General features: G+C 32.5%; 1 protein-coding gene across 1 annotated transcript in view; it reads left to right on the plus strand.

Moving 5' to 3' along the window:
• Window positions 1-20,987, plus strand: part of LOC145312954 (uncharacterized) — a 67,501-nt gene that overhangs the window by 44,587 nt on the left and 1,927 nt on the right. Inside the window, exons 9-18 of the mRNA XM_080152166.1 lie at window positions 3,607-3,756; window positions 4,115-4,177; window positions 5,135-5,189; window positions 12,421-12,505; window positions 13,279-13,361; window positions 13,585-13,693; window positions 16,847-16,976; window positions 17,271-17,361; window positions 18,697-18,796; window positions 19,862-19,912. Of these exons, the coding sequence (XP_080008292.1) occupies window positions 3,607-3,756; window positions 4,115-4,177; window positions 5,135-5,189; window positions 12,421-12,505; window positions 13,279-13,361; window positions 13,585-13,693; window positions 16,847-16,976; window positions 17,271-17,361; window positions 18,697-18,796; window positions 19,862-19,912 (917 nt within the window). The remainder of the gene's footprint in view (window positions 1-3,606; window positions 3,757-4,114; window positions 4,178-5,134; window positions 5,190-12,420; window positions 12,506-13,278; window positions 13,362-13,584; window positions 13,694-16,846; window positions 16,977-17,270; window positions 17,362-18,696; window positions 18,797-19,861; window positions 19,913-20,987) is intronic.

Genomic DNA, 20,987 nt, shown 5'->3' on the forward strand with positions numbered 1-20,987 from the left:
TAATTTGCCAAAGAGAAACTAAAAAGTTTTAAATTTTATTTTTAAAAGAAGGATTTTGTTGATATTTATCCAAAGTAGTTAGAAGGGCGATGAAAAAACTTATGATTCCAAAAATATATTGGCACTCTACTAAACTTAAGGTATACTAAAATAATCATTTGAATATTTGTACGTTAACCCTTTACAGCCGATTTAAAAATATGTAGAAATTTGATTTTTAAAATTCTGAATAGTTTATTTTTAAGAATACTTTTACAATCTATTCATCAATCTACCTGCTTATCAACCTACTAGCGCGTGCCACCCCTAGAATATAGCAGATATGTTATTAATATGGGAGATGAGAAAAAATAGCTTAAAACTAACTAAAATTGACAACTTAGTTTTAGTTTACATAACAGCTGTACACAATACATTTTATAATTTAAAGTTCAAAGATCTAAGAAAACATTGCATCACTATTTTCAGGGAAGCTTTAAATTTATCCAAAAGAATTTAGCAAGGTTAGAAGGCCTACATCACTAACATTTTGGAGATATCTCTATTAATTGAGATATAAATGTTGATGAACATGTTAATTCATTGTAGCTAGAGTTAGGTCAAAAGTAGAACAATAGTTCTTCATAAATTGATTTCCATTACGGAAATCCAAGTATATATAAGCCACAACTATTTTTTGTATTAACTCCTTTTTTATATTTTGATTAGTTTCTTTTTATTTAGATCTAATTAAAACTTTGTTTTATTTGCTATATGGAAACTTAAAATCTTTACATTTAATTATGAAAACAGATATAGTTGAAATTTACTATAGTGATTGGAAACCCCCAAGGAAAGAACTTATTTTTCCAAAGATAATAATGCTCTTTAAAAATTAAGTTGAGCTTAAATATTCATAGTTTAATGTTTGGTATGTTAACCCTTTATAGCCAATTTAGAATTTTTTCTTCTTAAAAATTTAAAATAGTTTAATTCTATATCTTCTTCTTTCATTATCTAATAATCCCTCTAGATTTTAATTTAGAAATGACAAAAACTACTTAAAATACACTTCTCTGTCATATACATAGCAATTATATATAACCATATTATTACTTTAAGATTAAAACAATTTAAGATTGCAATAAAAGAATATTTTTTTTTCATTTTTATAAGAAAGTAATAGAATATCTGCGTATATGTCTGATAAAATTCCAGACTGATCGCTATAAAATGTTGAGGAAAGAAAATAATGTAAATATTGTTAAATTTTGATATCTTGACAGTAAAGTCAAAAGTAGGTAATTAGAACAAAAGTTCTTCATATATTTTTAGCGATATTGAAATCACGCAGAATGTATTGTGGCATTAGTACACATGGTAAATTATGTTATATAATTTAAATTTTAATTCATAAAATTTATTTCTTATTAAACTTTAATTAATTCGCCAAAGTGAAACTCAAAAGCTACAAAATTATTAAACAAAAACAATTTTAGTTGTTATCATCGTGTGTATACAGATTGGTACACGATGAGAAAACACTAAAAATTCCTAAAAGATTCTCTCTAACAAACTTATGTTATACTAAAATAATCATATTTGAACCTTTTAACCCTTTACAGTCGATTCAGAAATTTTATGTTTCAAAATTTTAAATACTTTAATTCTATATGTTCTTTCACTATCTATTCATCCATCTACCTGTTTATATATCTACCAGTGGCTGTCCCCAAGTATATTGGGGATCTATTCTGCATTTACAGAATGAGGGAAAGGACAATAAATAGCCTAAAACCAACAAAAATAAAAACTATGCCAAATTCATTTTATTACTTAGAGATTGCAATAAAAGAATTATAACATTTTCCATCCTCATTATAAGTAATATGATGTCTGCCTATATTTCCACAATGAAATAATAAAACGATGGAACTATCTCTCGATAATTTTCAGGAAAGTTTAAGATTAGTCCATCTGCTATCATTTTAACTTTATATAAATATTGATGAACCAGTACATCTCAACTAGATTTAAATCAATAGTAAGAAAATTAGAACAAAAGTTCTTCATAAATTAGAGACCACAAAGAGATTGCAGAACTTTCCTTAATTAAAAAATGTTGCACTTAGTAACCTCTTATATACCATTTCCTAAACTTATTTTAATCTCAGTCTTGTTAAAACAATAATTTCTTGACCGTTTACAGGAACTTAAAATCTTCAAATTTATTATTAAATAAATAAAGGTTTTATTTATTGTATGTAGTAAGAAATGCAATGAAAATATCGTTCTTAAAAAACCTTTACACTCTAAGATCACCAAGTTGAACTAAAATACGCATAGTTTGATGTTTAGTATGTCAACCCTTTACAGCCGATTTAGAAGTGTAGGGGAATTAGATTTTTTTTAGAATAACTTAATTTTTGCTGAAACTTTACCATAAGTTTATACATCTTTCATGTTGTTAAATATATCTACTAGAATATTTAAAGGGTGACAGAGAGAGGACAAAGAAAATAGCCTAAAACCATCCAAAGACCTATGAGAATCCCTTAGGGATTTCCAAGCTTTAAAAAATATTTGAGTGGAGGTAAAACTAATGGGAGTAAAGTTTACATAAGTAATCACCCCGTTTTACATTTTTAGAAACTTCCCTAAAAATTAAACTTAACAAAGTAACCTTACTTATTTTGTTAAAATTATTAAATATCTATAATACAAAGTAGCTTGATATCTGTCCGTCTGTCTGAAGCTTGAGATCTCGGTAACCACAAAACAGATTGGATTCTACTCTTCTGGGAATATATATATTGGTCTTGTGTTGGTCTAAGCTATTTTTTGGAGGGTTCGACACCCCCAAACCCACCAATTTTTTTAGGTAACCTAAATTATTGTTTTTCTTTTATTTAATTACCTCTTGGGACAAAACCCCTAGAAGCTAGGGGCGAATCCGCTATTTATAATAAAATCAACAAACTTTAAATGAGAGGATACTCTACAAAAATGGGGCCAACAATAAGAATAGCATTTAAAAATATTACTACTTTTTTCTATTTGGACAATTTAACTGACTTGAGGATGAAACATATAGTGATGATATTTTTTTTAGAAAAGGATCATAAAAATGTATCAAAAAACTTTTTAGAGCCAAATTTGAATTCAAAGAATTAAAGAATTAAAAACAACTAATATTTTTATTAAAAGCATTTAAAAAAGGGTTTACTGTTGGGGCACTCTATTTTATACTACGAAGACGAAAAGTTAGGATGTTTATTAAAACCCTCTACTACCGGCTAATTGAAAAACTAAATAATTAGGCTTTAGTTAATATGTATCTATCTATCTAGGTACACTCTAAGGAGATTGAAGCTATATCTGCCAACACAACAGCTAGCATAGCTGACCTTGAGGCTTTAGTTAATATGTATCTATCTATCTATGTACTCTAAGGAGATTGAAGCTATATCTGCTATTACAACAGCTAGCATAGCTGACCTAGAGGCTTTAGTTAATATCTATCTATCTATCTAGTTACACTCTAAAGAGATTGAAGCTATATCAGCTAATACAACAGCTAGTATAGCTGACCTAGAGGCTTTAGTTAATATGTATCTATCTATCTAGGTACACTCTAAGGAGATTGAAGCTATAACTGCCAACACAACAGCTAGCATAGCTGACCTAGAGGCCGTGGTTACCCAGACAAGAAATGCTCTGGAGACAACCTATACTGAAATCAAAGCTAAGACTGAGAGTGGCATTAATAATTTACAGGTAATACAAGATCTTAATCTATCTTTATAATTTAAATATCAATCTATTGGTTACCAATGCAATTTATACACTAGCGGTTACGTCTCTCTAGGCCTCTAGGTGCACTTACTGTTGTGTGTATGGGGGGGGGGGGTTACCCTGTTTTCAAATTTAGTTTTAAAGAGTTTGACTTTTTTTTTTGGGGGGGGGGGAGGGGGTGATTTTTACTTGGGGTGATTTCTCCCAAAAAATTATATATCGGTTAGCAAGATCACACAGACACATACAGATTCAGACAGACATCCTTTTGCTTTTAAAAAGAAATACCTTCCTAATAGAATTACAGCCAAGCGATTCATTAAAATTGAATTATTTTTAGACCAAGACTCTGCAGTATGTAACCAGATTTGGAAATCAGATGGATCAGCTTCAAACTAATGTCCAGGAATGAATAAAAAAGAAAATAAAACATTTTCTAAAAAGCTTCCCTTACTTTCTCTCCCTGTATGGTTGTAAGATTATAGAAAAGAGGGGGCCCATTTCCCCCATTTCCCCCTTTTAGATTTTACTGTTATCATAAGTTGCGGAAGTCATATATATGTATGATAAGCCCCATTCAAGTTTCAAAAGTGACTTGGCTCTTATGGCTGCCGGCGCGCGGGGGGTATAAAAAGTGCCCACCCTCTTATAAAACCAAAAATTAAAATTCCTTCAAACACAGGCATGTTGCATATCAAAATGACCGCATTGAAATGCTGATTACGAATCTGAAAACCGTTTTGAAAAATATTGCTCCTAGTTCGAATAAGACCTCATTAAGTACCTAAAAACAGCTGATTTAGTCAAAATTGTTCATTTTGGTAGGTTATTTGAAAATCATTTCAGACTGAATCAATATTTTTCAAAACGGTTTTCAGATCTGTAATCAGCATTTTAATGCGGTCATTTTGATATGCAACATGCCTGTGTTTCAATTTTTGGTTTTATAAGGGGGTGGGCACATTTTATACCCCCCGCGCGCCCGTTGTTTTTGGATTAAAAAACCTCTTTCAAGTTTCACAGGCTTTTATATTGGCCCAGTAACCCTTGCCAATGTCTACTAATGTGAAATTCCAAAATCGACCCACCCTAATATGTATCTCTCCCCTCGAGATGTCCGTTTTCATATTGAAATCAGCTAATAGCGGCAGAAATATAAACACAACCGAGTCCCTATTAAAGAAAAAAAAGTAATTGTTTTCTAAGATTTTTTAATAAAGAATATTAAGTAATAAAACAATATTTGTAATTTACTAAAACCAATACAAAATAAAATAAACTCAATTAAAATATCTATTTATTAAAAAATATAAAGATTTTCAATTGTGTTATAGTATTTTCTTACATTCATTTCTCTAAACAGGACACTGTAGCCGAACTGAACAAGATGAAGAAGACCCACGCCACCACCCAGGGTGAGATTAAAGAGTTTACCGCTAGACAATCAGAGCTTGACTTTAAAATCACCGAACTATCCACCAAAGCATCTGAGTATGATTCCAGCATAGCAGAATTAGACTCCAAAACCTCTGAATGCGACACCAGAACGTCTGAGTTGAATTCTCGAATGTCTGAATTAGACTCGAAGCTTGCAGATATTGACACAGATATGAATAGCACCGTCACAAATGCTATTGATGCTATGGATGCTAAATTTAGGAGAGTTTGTTGTACGTAATTTTATCACTATGAGAATTAAGAGTTTTTTAATGCTTTTAAAGACCACATTACACATAATCTAAAATATTTTAAATATGCATGTAAAATTCTTTGCTATAGTGTTTTCAGAAAATAGGAATAAGAAAATTATAAATTGTAAAATTTTTCAATTTTAATGCATGACATTTTCCACAAAATCGCATGTTTTTTTAGAAGTTTATAAATTATAATTTAACTTCATAAAATACGAATAAAGATGCAATACTGCTAATTTTTAAGAAGCATGATAATTTAAATTTATTTTAATTCATATTGACATCAAATTTATCTTATTTGGTAGAATCATATTTCCTTATAAGATTTTTTAACAATAATTTGCATTTTGCTCAATCTAACACTATCTAATGACAATGTTTTGTACTACTAAAATTACCAAGACTTGATAAAGAAAAACACCATCTATTAACAATAATCCGTACTAACTAACTAACCCTTGCTTGCCTTGCCTTGCCTTACAGTCAGGACCAGGACAGGTTGACCGCTGAGTATGGCAGGATCCAGCTAAGCCTGATCCAGCTGGAGGACGGTCAGACCCGGCTGCAGGAGGAGTTCAGCCAGGTGAAGCGGCACCAGGAGCGCAGAGTAGAGTCAGAGGTCAGTCTCAAGGCACAGCTAAATCAATATGAAGGTAAAATATAAATAGATAGATAGAGAAGGAAAGAGAATAAATGAGAAAGAGAGAGAGAAAGAGAGAGAGAAAGAGAGAAAGAGAGAAAGAGAGAGAGAGAGAGAGAGAGAGAGAGAGAGAGAGACACAGAGAGAGAGAGAGAGAGAGAGAGAGAGAGAGAGAGACACAGAGAGAGAGAGAGAGACACACAGAGAGAGGGAGAGAGAGAGAGAGAGAGATAAAAAAAAAAGGAAGATAGATAAACAGACAGGAATATAAAGGGAAAAAAGGGGACAGAGTCGAAAGTGATTGATAGACAGAAAAATGAGATAGATTGATTTAGAGAGGGAGTTAGAGAAAGAAAATGACCTTTAACGTTTTTTTTAAAACAGATACTTTTTTGGGAGCGGGGGTTGTTTTAATGTCCTACCAATAACTCTTTGCTCTACATAATGATTCAAATATTTCCTGGACCTATAAAAAGCTTCACTGCAAAGGGAACCTAGAACGGTTCAGCGGTCAGCGAGATCTTTCAAGACAGATAGCCAAACACTTAGACGCACATCCTGTTTCTTGTATGGAAGATAGGAAAAGTGGATAGAAATTATGCATTTTGATAATTAAATTTTACTCACTAGCATTTTTAATCAATTTTGTTTGTATGTGCATTTTGTTGCATATTTATATTTTTGCATGATTTTAACATTAATCAATTAATTAATGTAAAATATTAATATAATTAAAATAACTACTAAAATATTATCTATTACTTTTATGAAATCAACTGCATGTCCATTTTAAAACTTACACCAAATGAAAAATAATTATAAAAAATGAAGAATAAATATTTATAGTAGAACTGCTACTTTATGATTAGAGAATGTTCGTGCGTATGTCTGTCATAGGGCCCTCCAACAGATAATACATAGACTCCTAAATAGCCTAGAGTATCTACGCAGCCTTGCTCACTCACCCCATGCATACACACACAAACATAAACGCTGGCTCAAATAGCTTTCGTGTAATTTTTTATTTTATATTTTTGCCATAACTTTTTTATTGGTTTTCTTAGGGATATTTTTTTCTTCAATTAAATGTATTACAACTTTAAGACTATATGTAAAATTCAAATAAAGGGCCTTACCTGCGTATTAATTATTCTTTTACAATTTCATTTAGCATGAAGAAACTTGAAGAAAATCCGTGTAGAAATTGTTCCATTGTTAAAGCCATTAATAACCTACTTAATATAAATTATATTAAAAAGTTTCATTTCACATTTCTCACTTGAAACTAAAGAAATTTAAAAGCCACCAGGGATATAAAGTATATTTTCTTCGAAATATTTGCCAACTTTTTGTATAAAAGTAACAGAATGTGTGTGTGTGTGTTTATAACGAAGTATCTTGCTAACCTTTGAACTGATATGGTTCTCCTATTCAGTAAAGTTTCTTATAGGTCATGATGATTTTTTGGGCGGGGGAGGGGGAGATTATAAATCTTTCCTAGATCTATAGAAGCTTCCTTGTAATGGAGAATCATATAGGTCCAGTAGTCAGAGAGAAACCTCGGTACAAAAACATAGACAGACAAACATCATGTTACTTTTCAGTTATAAAGGGATTATAAACAAACATATTGAAATCATTGAAATTTCTGCTTTTACTTTTTCTTCTAATAAACAAGTTTCAAAGTTACCTACAATCAAAACGTCTATTTTTAAAGTAACTTAAAAAAAATATATGTTAAAAATTATTAAATTTAAAAAAAATATATCCTTTAAATTCTTGAAGGGAAAGTGTGAGATAAATTTTGATGTAAATCTAATAATAAAACAACAGTTTTCCAGTGTACTTCCAATGTTACTAAATATTTTGTTATAGCTTTAGTAAATTTAAAAAAAAAATATACTTGCCCTTCATTACAGGTAGTCTATATTGGATGTCGCCTCAAGAAAGGGTTTTTAGGGGGCCCCCTAACCCCCAAGGCATATTTATTTGTTGAAGAAGAGAAAACGAATTTGGGAAAAACATTTTTTGAAAACATTCCTTCCCGGAGGGTTGATTTCCCCCCCCCCCCTCCAAAAAAAGTTTAAAATCTTCCTAGAATCTATGCAAAAGTATCATAAAGGACGGCTAAACTTTTATTAAAGACACATAGTCAACCTACCTTTTGAATACAAAATTATCATATCAAACCAGTTTGGATGGATTTTTAAAAAAAATATTGCTTTAATAGATGAACATACCGTTTCTTTCTTTCTTGTGATAATTATGGTAAAAAAGTGAAAAATCAACCAAAATATAATTATTATATACAGATAGATTAACGTTTCTTAATTACATATCAGATGTAGGTTATATGTGTTTTACCACGAGCAACTGTTAAAACAAGTCATTAGGATCAATAAGACTAAAAAATTAGCACAAATTTTGAAATACTGAAAGAATTCTGCAATGAAATTGGCAACGTTAAAATTTTTTACAAGCCAATTTCGCATTCATTTTAAAATTTAGTTTATAAACACTAAATAGACATAATTAGATAATTCTTTTAATTTGGATAAAATTTTTTTTCATAGTATGTTTTCACAACCGATTAAAGTCCGCTAGATTAGAACCGGTTCTGAGATATACTGAAAAATCATGTATAGCATTGTATTACAAACAATTCTCCACAAGTAAAAAAGTAAAAATAAGTTTTTATTATTTCATTTTATTAATCGCAGAAAGGTGTCTGTATTACAATGTGCTAAATAACTATTCCTCCTTGCCCATCAACTATTGTCTGCCCAGTAAAACTTCATTACGTTTGTGTCATCGATGATAATATAAGTAAAATTTACTTTTCCAACATAATGTTAGCAAGGACCATCAATTTCATATTTATTGTCAACACAAGCTCCGATGTTTCACATGGCTCTTTCTACAAGTTTTGTCAACTTGGTATAATTGGCCTAAATATTTTGCACACGCGAATTCTACAAAATTTGCAATTGGAAAAAGTTGATTTGCAAGTTGGGAGCGGGAAACCAAGTTGTCTTTCTTCTTATAGAATTAGAAATAAAACTACTACTTCATCAATTTTGTGGGGGATAAATGCTATTTGTAAAAGGGCTTTCTGTAATTGAGTTGTAATGCAGTGCTATTTGCATAAAAGTTATCCCTTTTTAAATTATATTTTAAAATGTATTGGTTCAAATAATTCCTGAAAAAATCAATTTGATTTTATTAGATTATTAAAATTTAAAAGCTTCATGGTTGTACTACATTTAAATTAATCTTTAAGTGCAAAGAATTGGTTTCATACTCCCGTCTCTCTGTCTTGTGTCTGTTTGTACCGAAGGATCTCGCTAACTGCTGAACCGATCAGGTTATCCTAAAAAAAGGTAACTTCTCATAGGTCTCGGGAAGGTTTATAACTATTGGGGAGGGTACCAACAACCCTCCCAAGAGAAATAACAAAAAAAATCTAAGATTTTAAAATATTTTCGGAGACTTCAACGCAACATAGAAATAATCAGACAAAATCTGCTAACTTGTATAATATCGTTTAAAGTGCCACTAGAGGCCTCTAGGGGCGTAACCGCTAGTATCCTATAATTGGTTTCATGCTCCCAACTGTGTATAAATTTTCACAAGAATATAACAGCAGGTGGAATGTTGACAATAATTGAACTTTTAGACGCGTAGCTCTTCTATAATAACTCTTGTTTACTTTACAATTTATTGAATAAAACAATAATGTTCTTTGTTGATTCTATATTTTATTAGGGTAAGGAGGACTTTAAATTACAATGGTACCTCAAGTTTTATAAAATCTTATTCGTTGGTTAAAAAACTTGCTTTTATTTAAATTTACCTGGTTAGTTCTAAACTAAGCAGTATCCAAGGATCTTATGAAAGTAATTGGAAACCAAACAATCAAAAATAAATTAATTACCAAAAAAGAAAGAATAATATGGCTTGTATATTAGTTTATCGTTCATTGTCTAATCCCTTACTTCCTTTTATATTTTATTTTCTCATTTTTTATAAGCAGGAAAATCTGTGGCTGTTTTTCTCCTTGTTTTTACTGTAAATTCCAAACATTTCTTGTTTTAAGTTGTAGTAATATTTCATTTTTACTTTTAATATTAAAACTGTAAACAGATTCACTAGACAATTACTTGTATGGAATTATATATATTACTAGCGGCTACGCACCCTAGAAGCCTCTAGGGGCACTGGTAGGAATTTTTAATTTTAGTTTTAAAACAGTAAAAAAAATATTTTTGGGAGGGAGGGGGTTGAAGACACCCTCTCCAAAAATAGTTTAAAACCTTCCAGGGACCTATAAGAAGCTTCACTGTAAAGGAGAACAATATCGGTTCAGCGGTTAGCGAGATCCTTAGAGATAGACAAAAACGCTTACTACTTTATATAATAGGATGGACTAAATTTTATAAAGAAATTCAAATATTTTCTTCGCCAAAAGTTTTTTAATTTTTAGAAATTAATAAAGATATTTTTTTCTATTGGGGGGTGGGCATTTATCTTGGGAGGGTTCAGGAACCCTCCACAAATATAGTATAAACAATTCCTAAATCCATAATAAGTTTTACTGTAAAGGAGAATCATATCGGTTAGCGATATTTTAGGCTACAAATACATACACAGACAAATAAATTAGAAATAGTGGCTCTAATTGTTTTATATTTTGTTTTTTCCCCTCGTTTTTTTATGGCAATTTTACCAACTAACCCCTCTAGTCTTAACAAGGAGTTAAAATGATTAATGGCCACTTCAGTTTTGTAACAAATTGAACCTTAAATACTTTTTGTCATGCAATTTTAACTTTTCACAAATCTTATTCTTTAGTTAATTTGTCTTTATACTTTTCTCACTATCAAAGGAAAGGGGGATAAATTCCTTTAACAAAAGTAAAAGGATGTCTATGTGTGTATGTGAGTTTGTATCTTAAGATCTCACTAACCGCTAACCGCGATATGGTTCAGGGAAGGCTTACAACTTTTTAGGGGGAAGGTACCACCACCCTCCCAAGGGAAATCGCCCCTAGAAAAAGAACATAAATAAATTCTATTCTATACTCATAATTTATTTTATTTTTACTTTCCCCCGACCACTAGAAGAGATATTCTCAAAGTTTTAAATATTGCTAAAAATTTTCAAATTCTCGAGTGCAGTTACTTAATTTATTTGTTTAATTTTCTTCACTTAATTTATCAACATTTAACCGTAAAATTTGTCAATACTTCACTTTCATTTGAAAATTATTACAGAGAAAATTCATTTAAAAAAAATCTTATCTATACAAAGCTTTCCTAAAAGGTATTAGGATCAACTGCAGTTCACGGTAAAATATTGCTGGTAAGCAATATTTCAAAAAATCTATGAATTTTAAAGGCTGCTAGCTGCCAAACGGCTGAACGTACAGATCATGCCCGCACACTGTTTTAAGCGGCATAAGAAGGCCTACAAATAATCTGAAATAGCCATAAATCAATAAAGCATAATTATCTCGCAGTGCAAAGAAATGCGCGAAAATGACCTATTTTACGCGTTTTTCATCTGTGAAGCTTTCCCTGTGCATCAATGGATCTTGGCTATTTCAGATTATTTGTAGGTCTTATTATTAATCTTTTTAATTCTTCATATAACTTTTTTTTTCATAAGTACTTGTCTGTACATGTGCATGTCTGTGTGTAAAACGTATGAAACCGCAATTAGGGCAACTCTTACATTGTTTAACTGTTGTATGTATTTAAAATGTAAATAGCCCCTGTAAAGCCAAAAAGTACTAATTTTGCTTTGTGTATTTTTATGTAAATGAATTTAAAATTTGTTTAGGCAATCCATGAATATAAGAATTTTAAGAACACACTTAAGAATTAATTATCTAAATCATTAATCAATCTGCTTCTGTAATTCTTGAATAATTTTCTAGATGTTCAATATTAAAGCTATTAAATACTTAAAGCTATATCTTTAGTAACGAAACTATTCTATAATTCACGTTGTCCGACCGGCTGTCCGCCATTCAATCAGTAACGCTATAGGAGAAATGTTATTTTTTTGGCTGCTATTCAAAATAGATGGCTGAATTTTGTTTGAAGATTCCCAACGAGCATCTATTATGTAATTTTAATGGCCTGTCAGTCTGTTACTTATGGATATTGTTATGAGGCAGCTAAAAATGATGTCATACAATACAAATGACTAATGATAGGCCAGTGTATATTTTTACGTTGGTTAATTACAATATATACTGGCCTATCATTGGTCATTTAAAATGTATGACGTCATTCTTTTTTGATTTAGATAAATTGGTTGAGATGGACTCTCGTAATAGTGTAATGACAAACAGTGTTAATGATCTTCAAACCAAACTTGAAGACTATAAAAGGTAAGTTTTTATTTTTATTTAACCTGTCAAAAAAAAAAATTACTTTGTCAACTTAGGGTAAACATCGTTTTGTCGATATTTTACTTCCCATTTCCAAGTTGATTTACCCCTCTATCGAGGAATTTTTACCCTCCTTTCTCCTTTGAAATATAAAATTTTGGTGGTCAACAAACAAGTGTTGCACTTTACATACCTACGCGAGAGTGAGTGAACCCATTGGCGTGCAAAGGATTTTGCCAGGGGTGGGGTCTGGTTGTGAACCCTTCATGGGTTAAAAAAGGAAAGCAGCCATACCAAATTTCAATAGTATGGGGGTATTGAGACATTCTTACACCCCCCAACAACACGAATCTTAACCCTTACAGTTCGGGCCCCAATTCCCACCTCTATCTCGGCTCCTATTACAGAAAGAGACATAAAATATGTTTCTGGTGGTTCATGTGCATTTTTAAAGAAAATTACTTTTTCTAGTCATAGCGGTCAGACCGCTCCTTAGCCGCTTTTTAACACTACTTTTCTCAGATGTTCATTGATATCTAGAAGTATTCACCAAAAAGTTTTAGGTCTCTACCTTATACACAAAAGACATAATGTAGAAATTAAGATTTATCTAGAATTTTGGTGCCACCCAACCGACTTGGACCGGACACCACGACCGACACAGACCAGACCAGACTTAAAAAGTCATGAAGTCACAGCTCTCTATCTTACAAACAAAAAAATGACATTAAAAAAACAACAACACATCTTATAACAGTTTTGTATTATTTCAGTCAACAAACAGAGCATTTGAATCTACAGCAAAGCACCATGAAAGGATTGGAGAGGTTGGGTGATACTTTTGCAACATTGAAAGGTAATCAATTATAATTAAACTAGCGGCTACGCCCCTAGAGGCCTCTAGGGCACTTGAGGAGGAGATCAATATGATAAGAGTGTTATATACATAAGTAATTTTATTCTAAAAAATTTCGTCAGCAGAAATAATTTTTTTAAGTCTTAATTGACTACATATTAACAAAAAGCTGAACCAATTATTTGTCTGATAGACCATCTAAGATAATATATCTATTGTATAGGTGATATTGGAGATGATGTCAGCAGCCAGCTGTCCAACCTGACCAAGAGAATCAGCTACCTGGAGATGGGATCCAACAAGGATTCAATACCTGCGGAAATAGTTAACAGGTAGAGAAATGAATATGAACCTTGACAATTACGGCTGTTGTTTATGACACTGTAGTGTCAGGTAAAAAACCAAGGAACCTAAGAAGAGAAATGTTTCCATGTCTGTCCAAACACACTTGGGTATTAGGTAAAAAACATCCGGCAGAAAACCAACACTTTAATTGCTAGATCTTTGTCTGAAGGTCCTAACTAAGCATGGTATTAAGTTGCACCTTCTTAAGGTTCAAGATATTCTCCATAATCTTACTATTTATGTCACGCACTGACTTATCCGCAGTTATTGCCTTTTAACGTCTTAAGTATCAAGCGGGTTGTTCAAAACATGAACCTGAACCTTTCTGAAAGCAGGCGGACATTTTCATGTTAGATGCAAACAAACATTTAGACATTATCGCAACTGTGCAGTGTTTAATAAAGAAGCTACTCTAAAACCTCTTGTGTCTGTCCGTCCGTCACTCCGTACTTAATGCAAGGGGGAAAATTGAATTTCTCGTCTCCTGATCAAGATAGTAAATACTAAATATATGCTCTTTAATTCAATTTGTCTGTTTTTGTTATTATTACAATATTTACAAAAGTAAAAATATAAACAAATTAGAAAAACCTTTATTAAAAAACTTGTGTCTTATGTAACTAAATTTTTGTCTGATAAGTTAATTTAGCCATAACCTAAGTACATAGTAATTTTAAATGTAAATTTTAAATTACATGAAAACTCAATTTTTCAATATTTTGCATTGTGTGTTTTAAATTGAATTTATAGGTTTTCAACATTCAACTTTGACATTTTAGAATAAAATTATGTGCACAACAATAAAATGTATGATTTTTAATACTCTAAGCATGAATTAAATCAATTAAACACATCTATATTTCAGGCTACCTTCTTTTTTCTTCACGTCCGTCAGTCCATCTGTCAGTATGTCAGTCTGTCAATCCGTCCGTAACGCTACACTAAATATGTGTTTTTCTTGGCTGCTATATAAAATAGACTTAATTTTATTTTAAATATTTAGCTTTAGATTCCAAATTAACTGTTCTTGTAAAAAATATCTAGAATACTATTTCTAAAAGCCAAAAGGAAAACTGATCCACTAAACACATCAAAGCTATAATATTGCTGGTTTTAAGTACATAAATGGCACTATAAACTATTTGATAATGTGAGTAAAATGTTTATTTTCTATTTGCCAGTTAGATATTGAGGGCTTGGATAAGATCAATTAGATTTTATGATGTTACACACTCTTTACATAGAGTTTTCTTCTTTTTGGAGAGCTATTAAGGGGTTTCTTGCGCTTAAACCAAAGCACTATTACAAAGCTTTTCTCAAAATTGCAGATTTAATTTTTTTAGAAGGGATTTGGGCTATTTATAAAATTAAGGGATTACTAAATCTTCCAAGAAAATAGCATAAAGCCTGCTTCAGGCAAATAAGAAGCCTTGTAAGTGAAGAACCTTATCAGTCTACCCACATTCCAAAGGCAAAACACAGACTTAAAGACGACCATCCTACTTGTATTGTAACGAAATTAAAAATACTTTCTTGATGAAAAAAAAGTTAAATGGACTTTGTATGGATTAAGTGTAAGTCTGGGAAGTTAATAGGAAGTTAATTATACACACACACACATACACACTCACACACTCTCACACACACACACACATACACACACACACACACACACACACACCTACAGACTAGTCTTTTCTTCTTAATAAAATTAGTCTGATATCTACAAGCTACCTGTAAAAGCAAAGTTTTTCTCTAAAAATCCTGTACGTTCTTTCGAATGTATGTTTGAACAGTCCTATCGTTTTAAAACTTGGCAAGATAATTCCTGTAACAGTCACAGGTACAATTTTGAAAGCGTAGCAACTCTATGATGATTTTTAAAGAGCAATATTTTATATGAAATAATCAACCTATTCACTTGATATTTGGAATTTTGTTTCTTAGTACCATTAGGTACAAAGTTATAAGCGAAGCAACTCTGTAATCAAGCCTTTAACTGTAAGTATGTACATTAGGCATCTAAGTAAATTATATTGTAGCCTTAAAACTAAAAAATTATGTATGATAAAATGGTTTATGAGTAAAGGAACATATGGGTATAATCTCTAGGGCTCGGCAGCCGTGCATTATATCTACAATATTTTATCTCAAAAAACGCCTTTTTCATAAAATAAATTAGATTGGCGTTTTCTGAGATGGGCGTTTTTTTTATAGGCGTTTTCTAAGATGGGCGTTTTTTAGGCGTATCCCTCATGCTTGTTTAGGGACAGGTTAAGATTAATCAGCTGATTTTGAAAGTAATAAATGGTCTTGAAGTAGGCAAATGCACAGCTGTCAAGACCGGCTATTCTATATTGCTAGAAGCATAAATGGCTGAGCCTTGATATTCTTTACTGCTACGAGCAAAAGATAAATTTTCTAGTAAATGCAAAACATAAAAATCCTTTTACACTTTATAACAGCATATTATATTTTCCAAGGGATTAGACAAGGTGGATTGAAAACTACCTGCGCTCTGTTTGGTTGAATGATGTACGACACTTAAGCTTCTCCAATCAGAGCACAGATAGTTTTCAATCCACCAATCACAGATGTCAAAATTAATTAACTTAAATTGTATTTCCGCTTTTAGATAAAGAATTATACAAAAAACGAATTTAAAAAAAAATTCTTAAAATTTGATGCAGATTTAAAATCTATCTCCAATATCAAAATTCTTTCAAACTTATACATCCATACTTTTACATTTATTAGTGTAATTAACAGTTCAGTGTCCACCTACTCACTGTAATTTTATCTTGCTCTTTTTTTCATGTACATATTTTAAATGTTGGGTTTATATAGATAATTCTGGAGTCTAAAATAATTTGTCTAATTGTATCTATCCGTGGATTTTCGGCACCACGGGGCTAAAAAACTGGTTTTAATCTTGTGATTGAAAATTTTTATATTCGTAGAAAGCTAAATGATACGATGCTAGACATAGTTTTTTTTCGTATGGATGAGAACCGGTTCCTATCCAACGGATTCGAATAAATACGAGAAACCTAAATATACTTCTTTATTTTTCCTGTATGCTAAGGGCGCAGTCACTAGTCCATTTAAACATGATTATTTACCTGTATTTATTATTTTAGACTAGAAGAAAAGTTGAAAGTAGTATCTGGGGGACTAAAGGCTGTGGCCTCAGACATCCAGGCAGAAAGACTTAGGACCCAGAATCTGGACAGAGACTCCGCTAAATTTAAATCAGATACTGAAACACAGGTTAAAAAGTCATTGATTTTATTGTTTGAGTTATTGTTTGAGGCAAAGCTACTCTATAATTCACTTTATCTGTCCATCAGTTCATCCGTAACGCTGTAGTAAAAATATTAAGTTCTTTGATGCAATTTAATATTTACAAATTATTTTTTTTTTGTTAAGCTTCCCTGTTCCTTGCTATGATTTTATGAGAACTTCTGGATCTGATAACTTGTACCTTTGGCCGCTGGCAGCCTCCAAAGTTCTTTGATTTTTGAAAAATAATCGACTCCTGCAATATTTTTACATTTTGCCTAGATGGAGGGATTATCCACCACATTGACCAACACTAGAAATGCTATGGCTGGAATCCTGACCAAAATTGCCAGTCTTGAGACACAGGGAAAAAGTAAGTGATCTATCTATCTATCTATTCTATCTATCTATCTTTCTATTCACCTATCTATCCATCTATCTATTCATCCATTTATTCGTCTATATATCCATCCATCTATTTATCAATCCATGCATTTATCGATCCATCAAGTTGCCCAGAGAATAGTTGCTCCAGCTAATGAAACAGTGACTGTACTCTCCCAACAGCTGACTACTAAGTATATATCTATCTATCTATCTAGTTGCCCTAGCTAATGAAACAGTGACTGAACTTTCACAACAGCTGACCACTAAGTATATATATCTATCTATCTAGTTGCCCCAGCTAATGAAACAGTGACTGGACTGTCCCAACAGCTGACCACTAAGTATATATCTATCTATCTATCTAGTTGCCACAGCTAATGAAACAGTGACTGGACTGTCCCAACAGCTGACCACTAAGTATATATCTATATATCTATCTAGTTGCCCCAGCTAATGAAACAGTGACTAGACTGTCCCAACAGCTGACCACTAAGTATATATCTATATATCTATCTAGTTGCCCCAGCTAATGAAACAGTGACTGGACTGTCCCAACAGCTGACCACTAAGTATATATCTATCTATCTAGTTGCCCTAGCTAATGAAACAGTGACTGGACTGTCCCAACAGCTGACCACTAAGTATATATCTATATATCTATCTAGTTGCCCCAGCTAATGAAACAGTGACTGGACTGTCCCAACAGCTGCCCACTAAGTATATATCTATATATCTATCTAATTGCCACAGCAGATGAAACAGTGACTGGACACTTCCAACAGCTGACCACACTGAAAACATATATCTATCTATCTAGTTGCCCCAGCTAATGAAACAGTGACTGGGCTGTCCCAACAGCTGACCACACTGAAAAAATATATATATCTATCTATCTATCTAGTTGCCCCAGCTAATTAAACAGTGACTGGACTGTCCCAACAGCTGACCACTAAGTATATATCTATCTATCTAGTTGCCCCAGCTAATTAAACAGTGACTGGACTGTCCCAACAGTTGACTACCATGTATCTATCTATCTAGTTGCCCCAGCTAATGAAACAGTGACTGGACTCCTCCAACAGCTGACTACCATGTATCTATCTATCTAGTTGCCCCAGCCAATGAAACAGGGACTGTACTCTCCCAACAGCTGACTACCATGTATCTATCTAGTTGCCCCAGCTAATGAAACAGTGACTGGACTCTCCCAACAGCTGACTACCATGTATCTATCTATCTAGTTGCCCCAGCTAATGAAACAGGGACTCGACTCTCCCAACAGCTGACCACCTTGAAAATAAATATCTATCTATCTATCTAGTTGCCCCAGCTAATGAAACAGTGACTGGACTCTCCCAACAGCTGACCACACTAAAAACAAATGTTATTGGTCTGGGAAATTATATCAACAGTGTCAACAGGTGATACAACACATTTCCTTAAATAAAAAGTAACACGATACCTGTGAGTCTGTCTGTCTGTGTGTTTGTACCGAAGGAATTCACTAAGTGCTGGACAGATATGATTATCCTGTACACTGAAGCTTTTTAAAGGTCCAGGGAAGGTTTTTTTTTTTTGGGGGGGGGGATACCTCTATCCTCCCACTAAAACAATACAAACCCCTCTAAAAAAATGAATAGTCTTCTCACAAGTACCCCTAGAGGCCTCTACACATAATAAATGGATTACATTTTTTTGAGTAAACTTCAAAACTACATAGTTTTACTCTATTTTTATTTTATTGTATTAAAATGAACGTGTAACTGTTGAACAATTGTGTAGCAAAAAGTTTTAATTCATTTTCATAGAATTCGAGGTATTCATTCTCAAATAAAACTTTTACAGTCAATGTATGATGTACATTTTTTCTCATTATGTAGAATTAAATTTTTAGTAGGAAAGCTATTTTACACGTCTTAAATCAGGAAGGAAGGGAAATAAGACTGACTAAATTATACTGGTACCCATAGACGTCCAAGGGGGGGGGGGTAATGGGGTGATTACCCCCCCCCCCCCCAACCCCCAAATTTTTTTAAATTTTACCCCCCCCCCCACTTAAAATTTTCCCCTGCAAACAATTTTCAGGTACCCCCCCCCAAGCAAATTTTACCCCCGTGGTAAAAATTTTGGGGGAGGTAAAAAAAATTTGCGGCGCGCTTCGCGCGCCATTTTACCCCCTCCAAAACCGAATTACCTCCCCCTTAAAAATTTTTTACTTCCCCCAAAATAAAAAGCTTGGACGTCTATGCTGGTACCCAAGGTTTTTAACAACACTTTCTCTCATTAGTTTGATTAAAAACGTTGGGTACTCATTGTCTAAAAGAAATAAATTTTGGCTCCCCTTTATTATGATAAATAAGATGGTTGTTTATGTCTTAAATATGTTTATTAATTTGCATTAAATTACACCAACTACAAGTTAACATCCACGAGAAAAAAATATAATTAAAATAATTTCAAGAACCATAATTATTTTTTTTTTGTAGGGAGTTGAGCAACCTTTCTGGCAAAACCAAAACCACTGTTGAACTTTTGAGGTAAAACTTTTAACATAAATAATATTTTTATATTGCTTTTTATAGTACTAGCGGCTTCGCCCCTAGCCTCTAGGGGCTTCGCCCTATATAGTTTTGGGAAGTCAACCCTCCTGAATAGAAATATTCAAAAAAATATTCTTTGTTTAATTACTCTGTGATAAAATTAAACCCAGGTTGTGCGGTTTATGCAGAAAAATTTTAATTTGTACAAATTAAACCCAGGTTGTTTGCCGTATACAAAAACATTTCAATTCGTAAAAATTAGACCTAGGTTGTTCGCATACACAAAAATTAAAATTAAAAAAAATATATTTTGATTTTTTTTTTTGGGGGGGGGGGATTCATGGGGGCTTTGCCCCATGTTGCAGCGGGGTTCCCCCCACCCCAATTACTGGTTTTTGTTTAAAAAAATTAAAAAAAAAAAAAATTTGGAAGTGGGGATTTTTTTATTTTTGGGGGGGTTGGAGTGTCCCACCTCCCAAGAAAATAGCTTATAACCACCAGAGGACCAGTAGGTATATTCCCAGAAGGGTAGAGCCCAATTTGATCAGCAGTTACTGAGATTTTACAAAAAATGTAAAAAAAAAAATTTGGGGGGTTGGATTTTTTTATTTTTGGGGGGGTTGGGGTTGTCCAACCCCCCAAGAAAATAGCCTAAAACCACCACAGGACCAGTAGGTATATTCCCTGAAGAGTAGAATCCGATCGATTCAGTGGTTACCGAGATCTTAAGGGACAGACAGACAGACGGACAGACGGTCAGACGGACAGACGGACAGACGGACAGACATCAAGCTACTTTGTATTATAGATTAAAGCTGCTCTATTATTCGGTTTGTTAATTCTTATGATAGTAGGTATAGATCAAAAGTTATACTTAATCGAACATGTTTTTTTTTATAAAGCGAAGCTTTTCTATAATTAGGGTCGGTCCGTCCGTCCGTCTGAGATAGATAGCTTTTATTCGTTAATTTAGGCATGTTAGCATTGTCCTATCGATTTAAAATTTTGTATGGTGATTCCTTTAGTAGTTAGGTACGATTTAGAAAGCGTAGCAACTCTATAATCATTGCCA

This window comes from Acartia tonsa, chromosome 3, assembly GCF_053477335.1.
Source record: "Acartia tonsa isolate MP-2025a chromosome 3, ASM5347733v1, whole genome shotgun sequence".
Taxonomy (NCBI): domain Eukaryota; kingdom Metazoa; phylum Arthropoda; class Copepoda; order Calanoida; family Acartiidae; genus Acartia; species Acartia tonsa.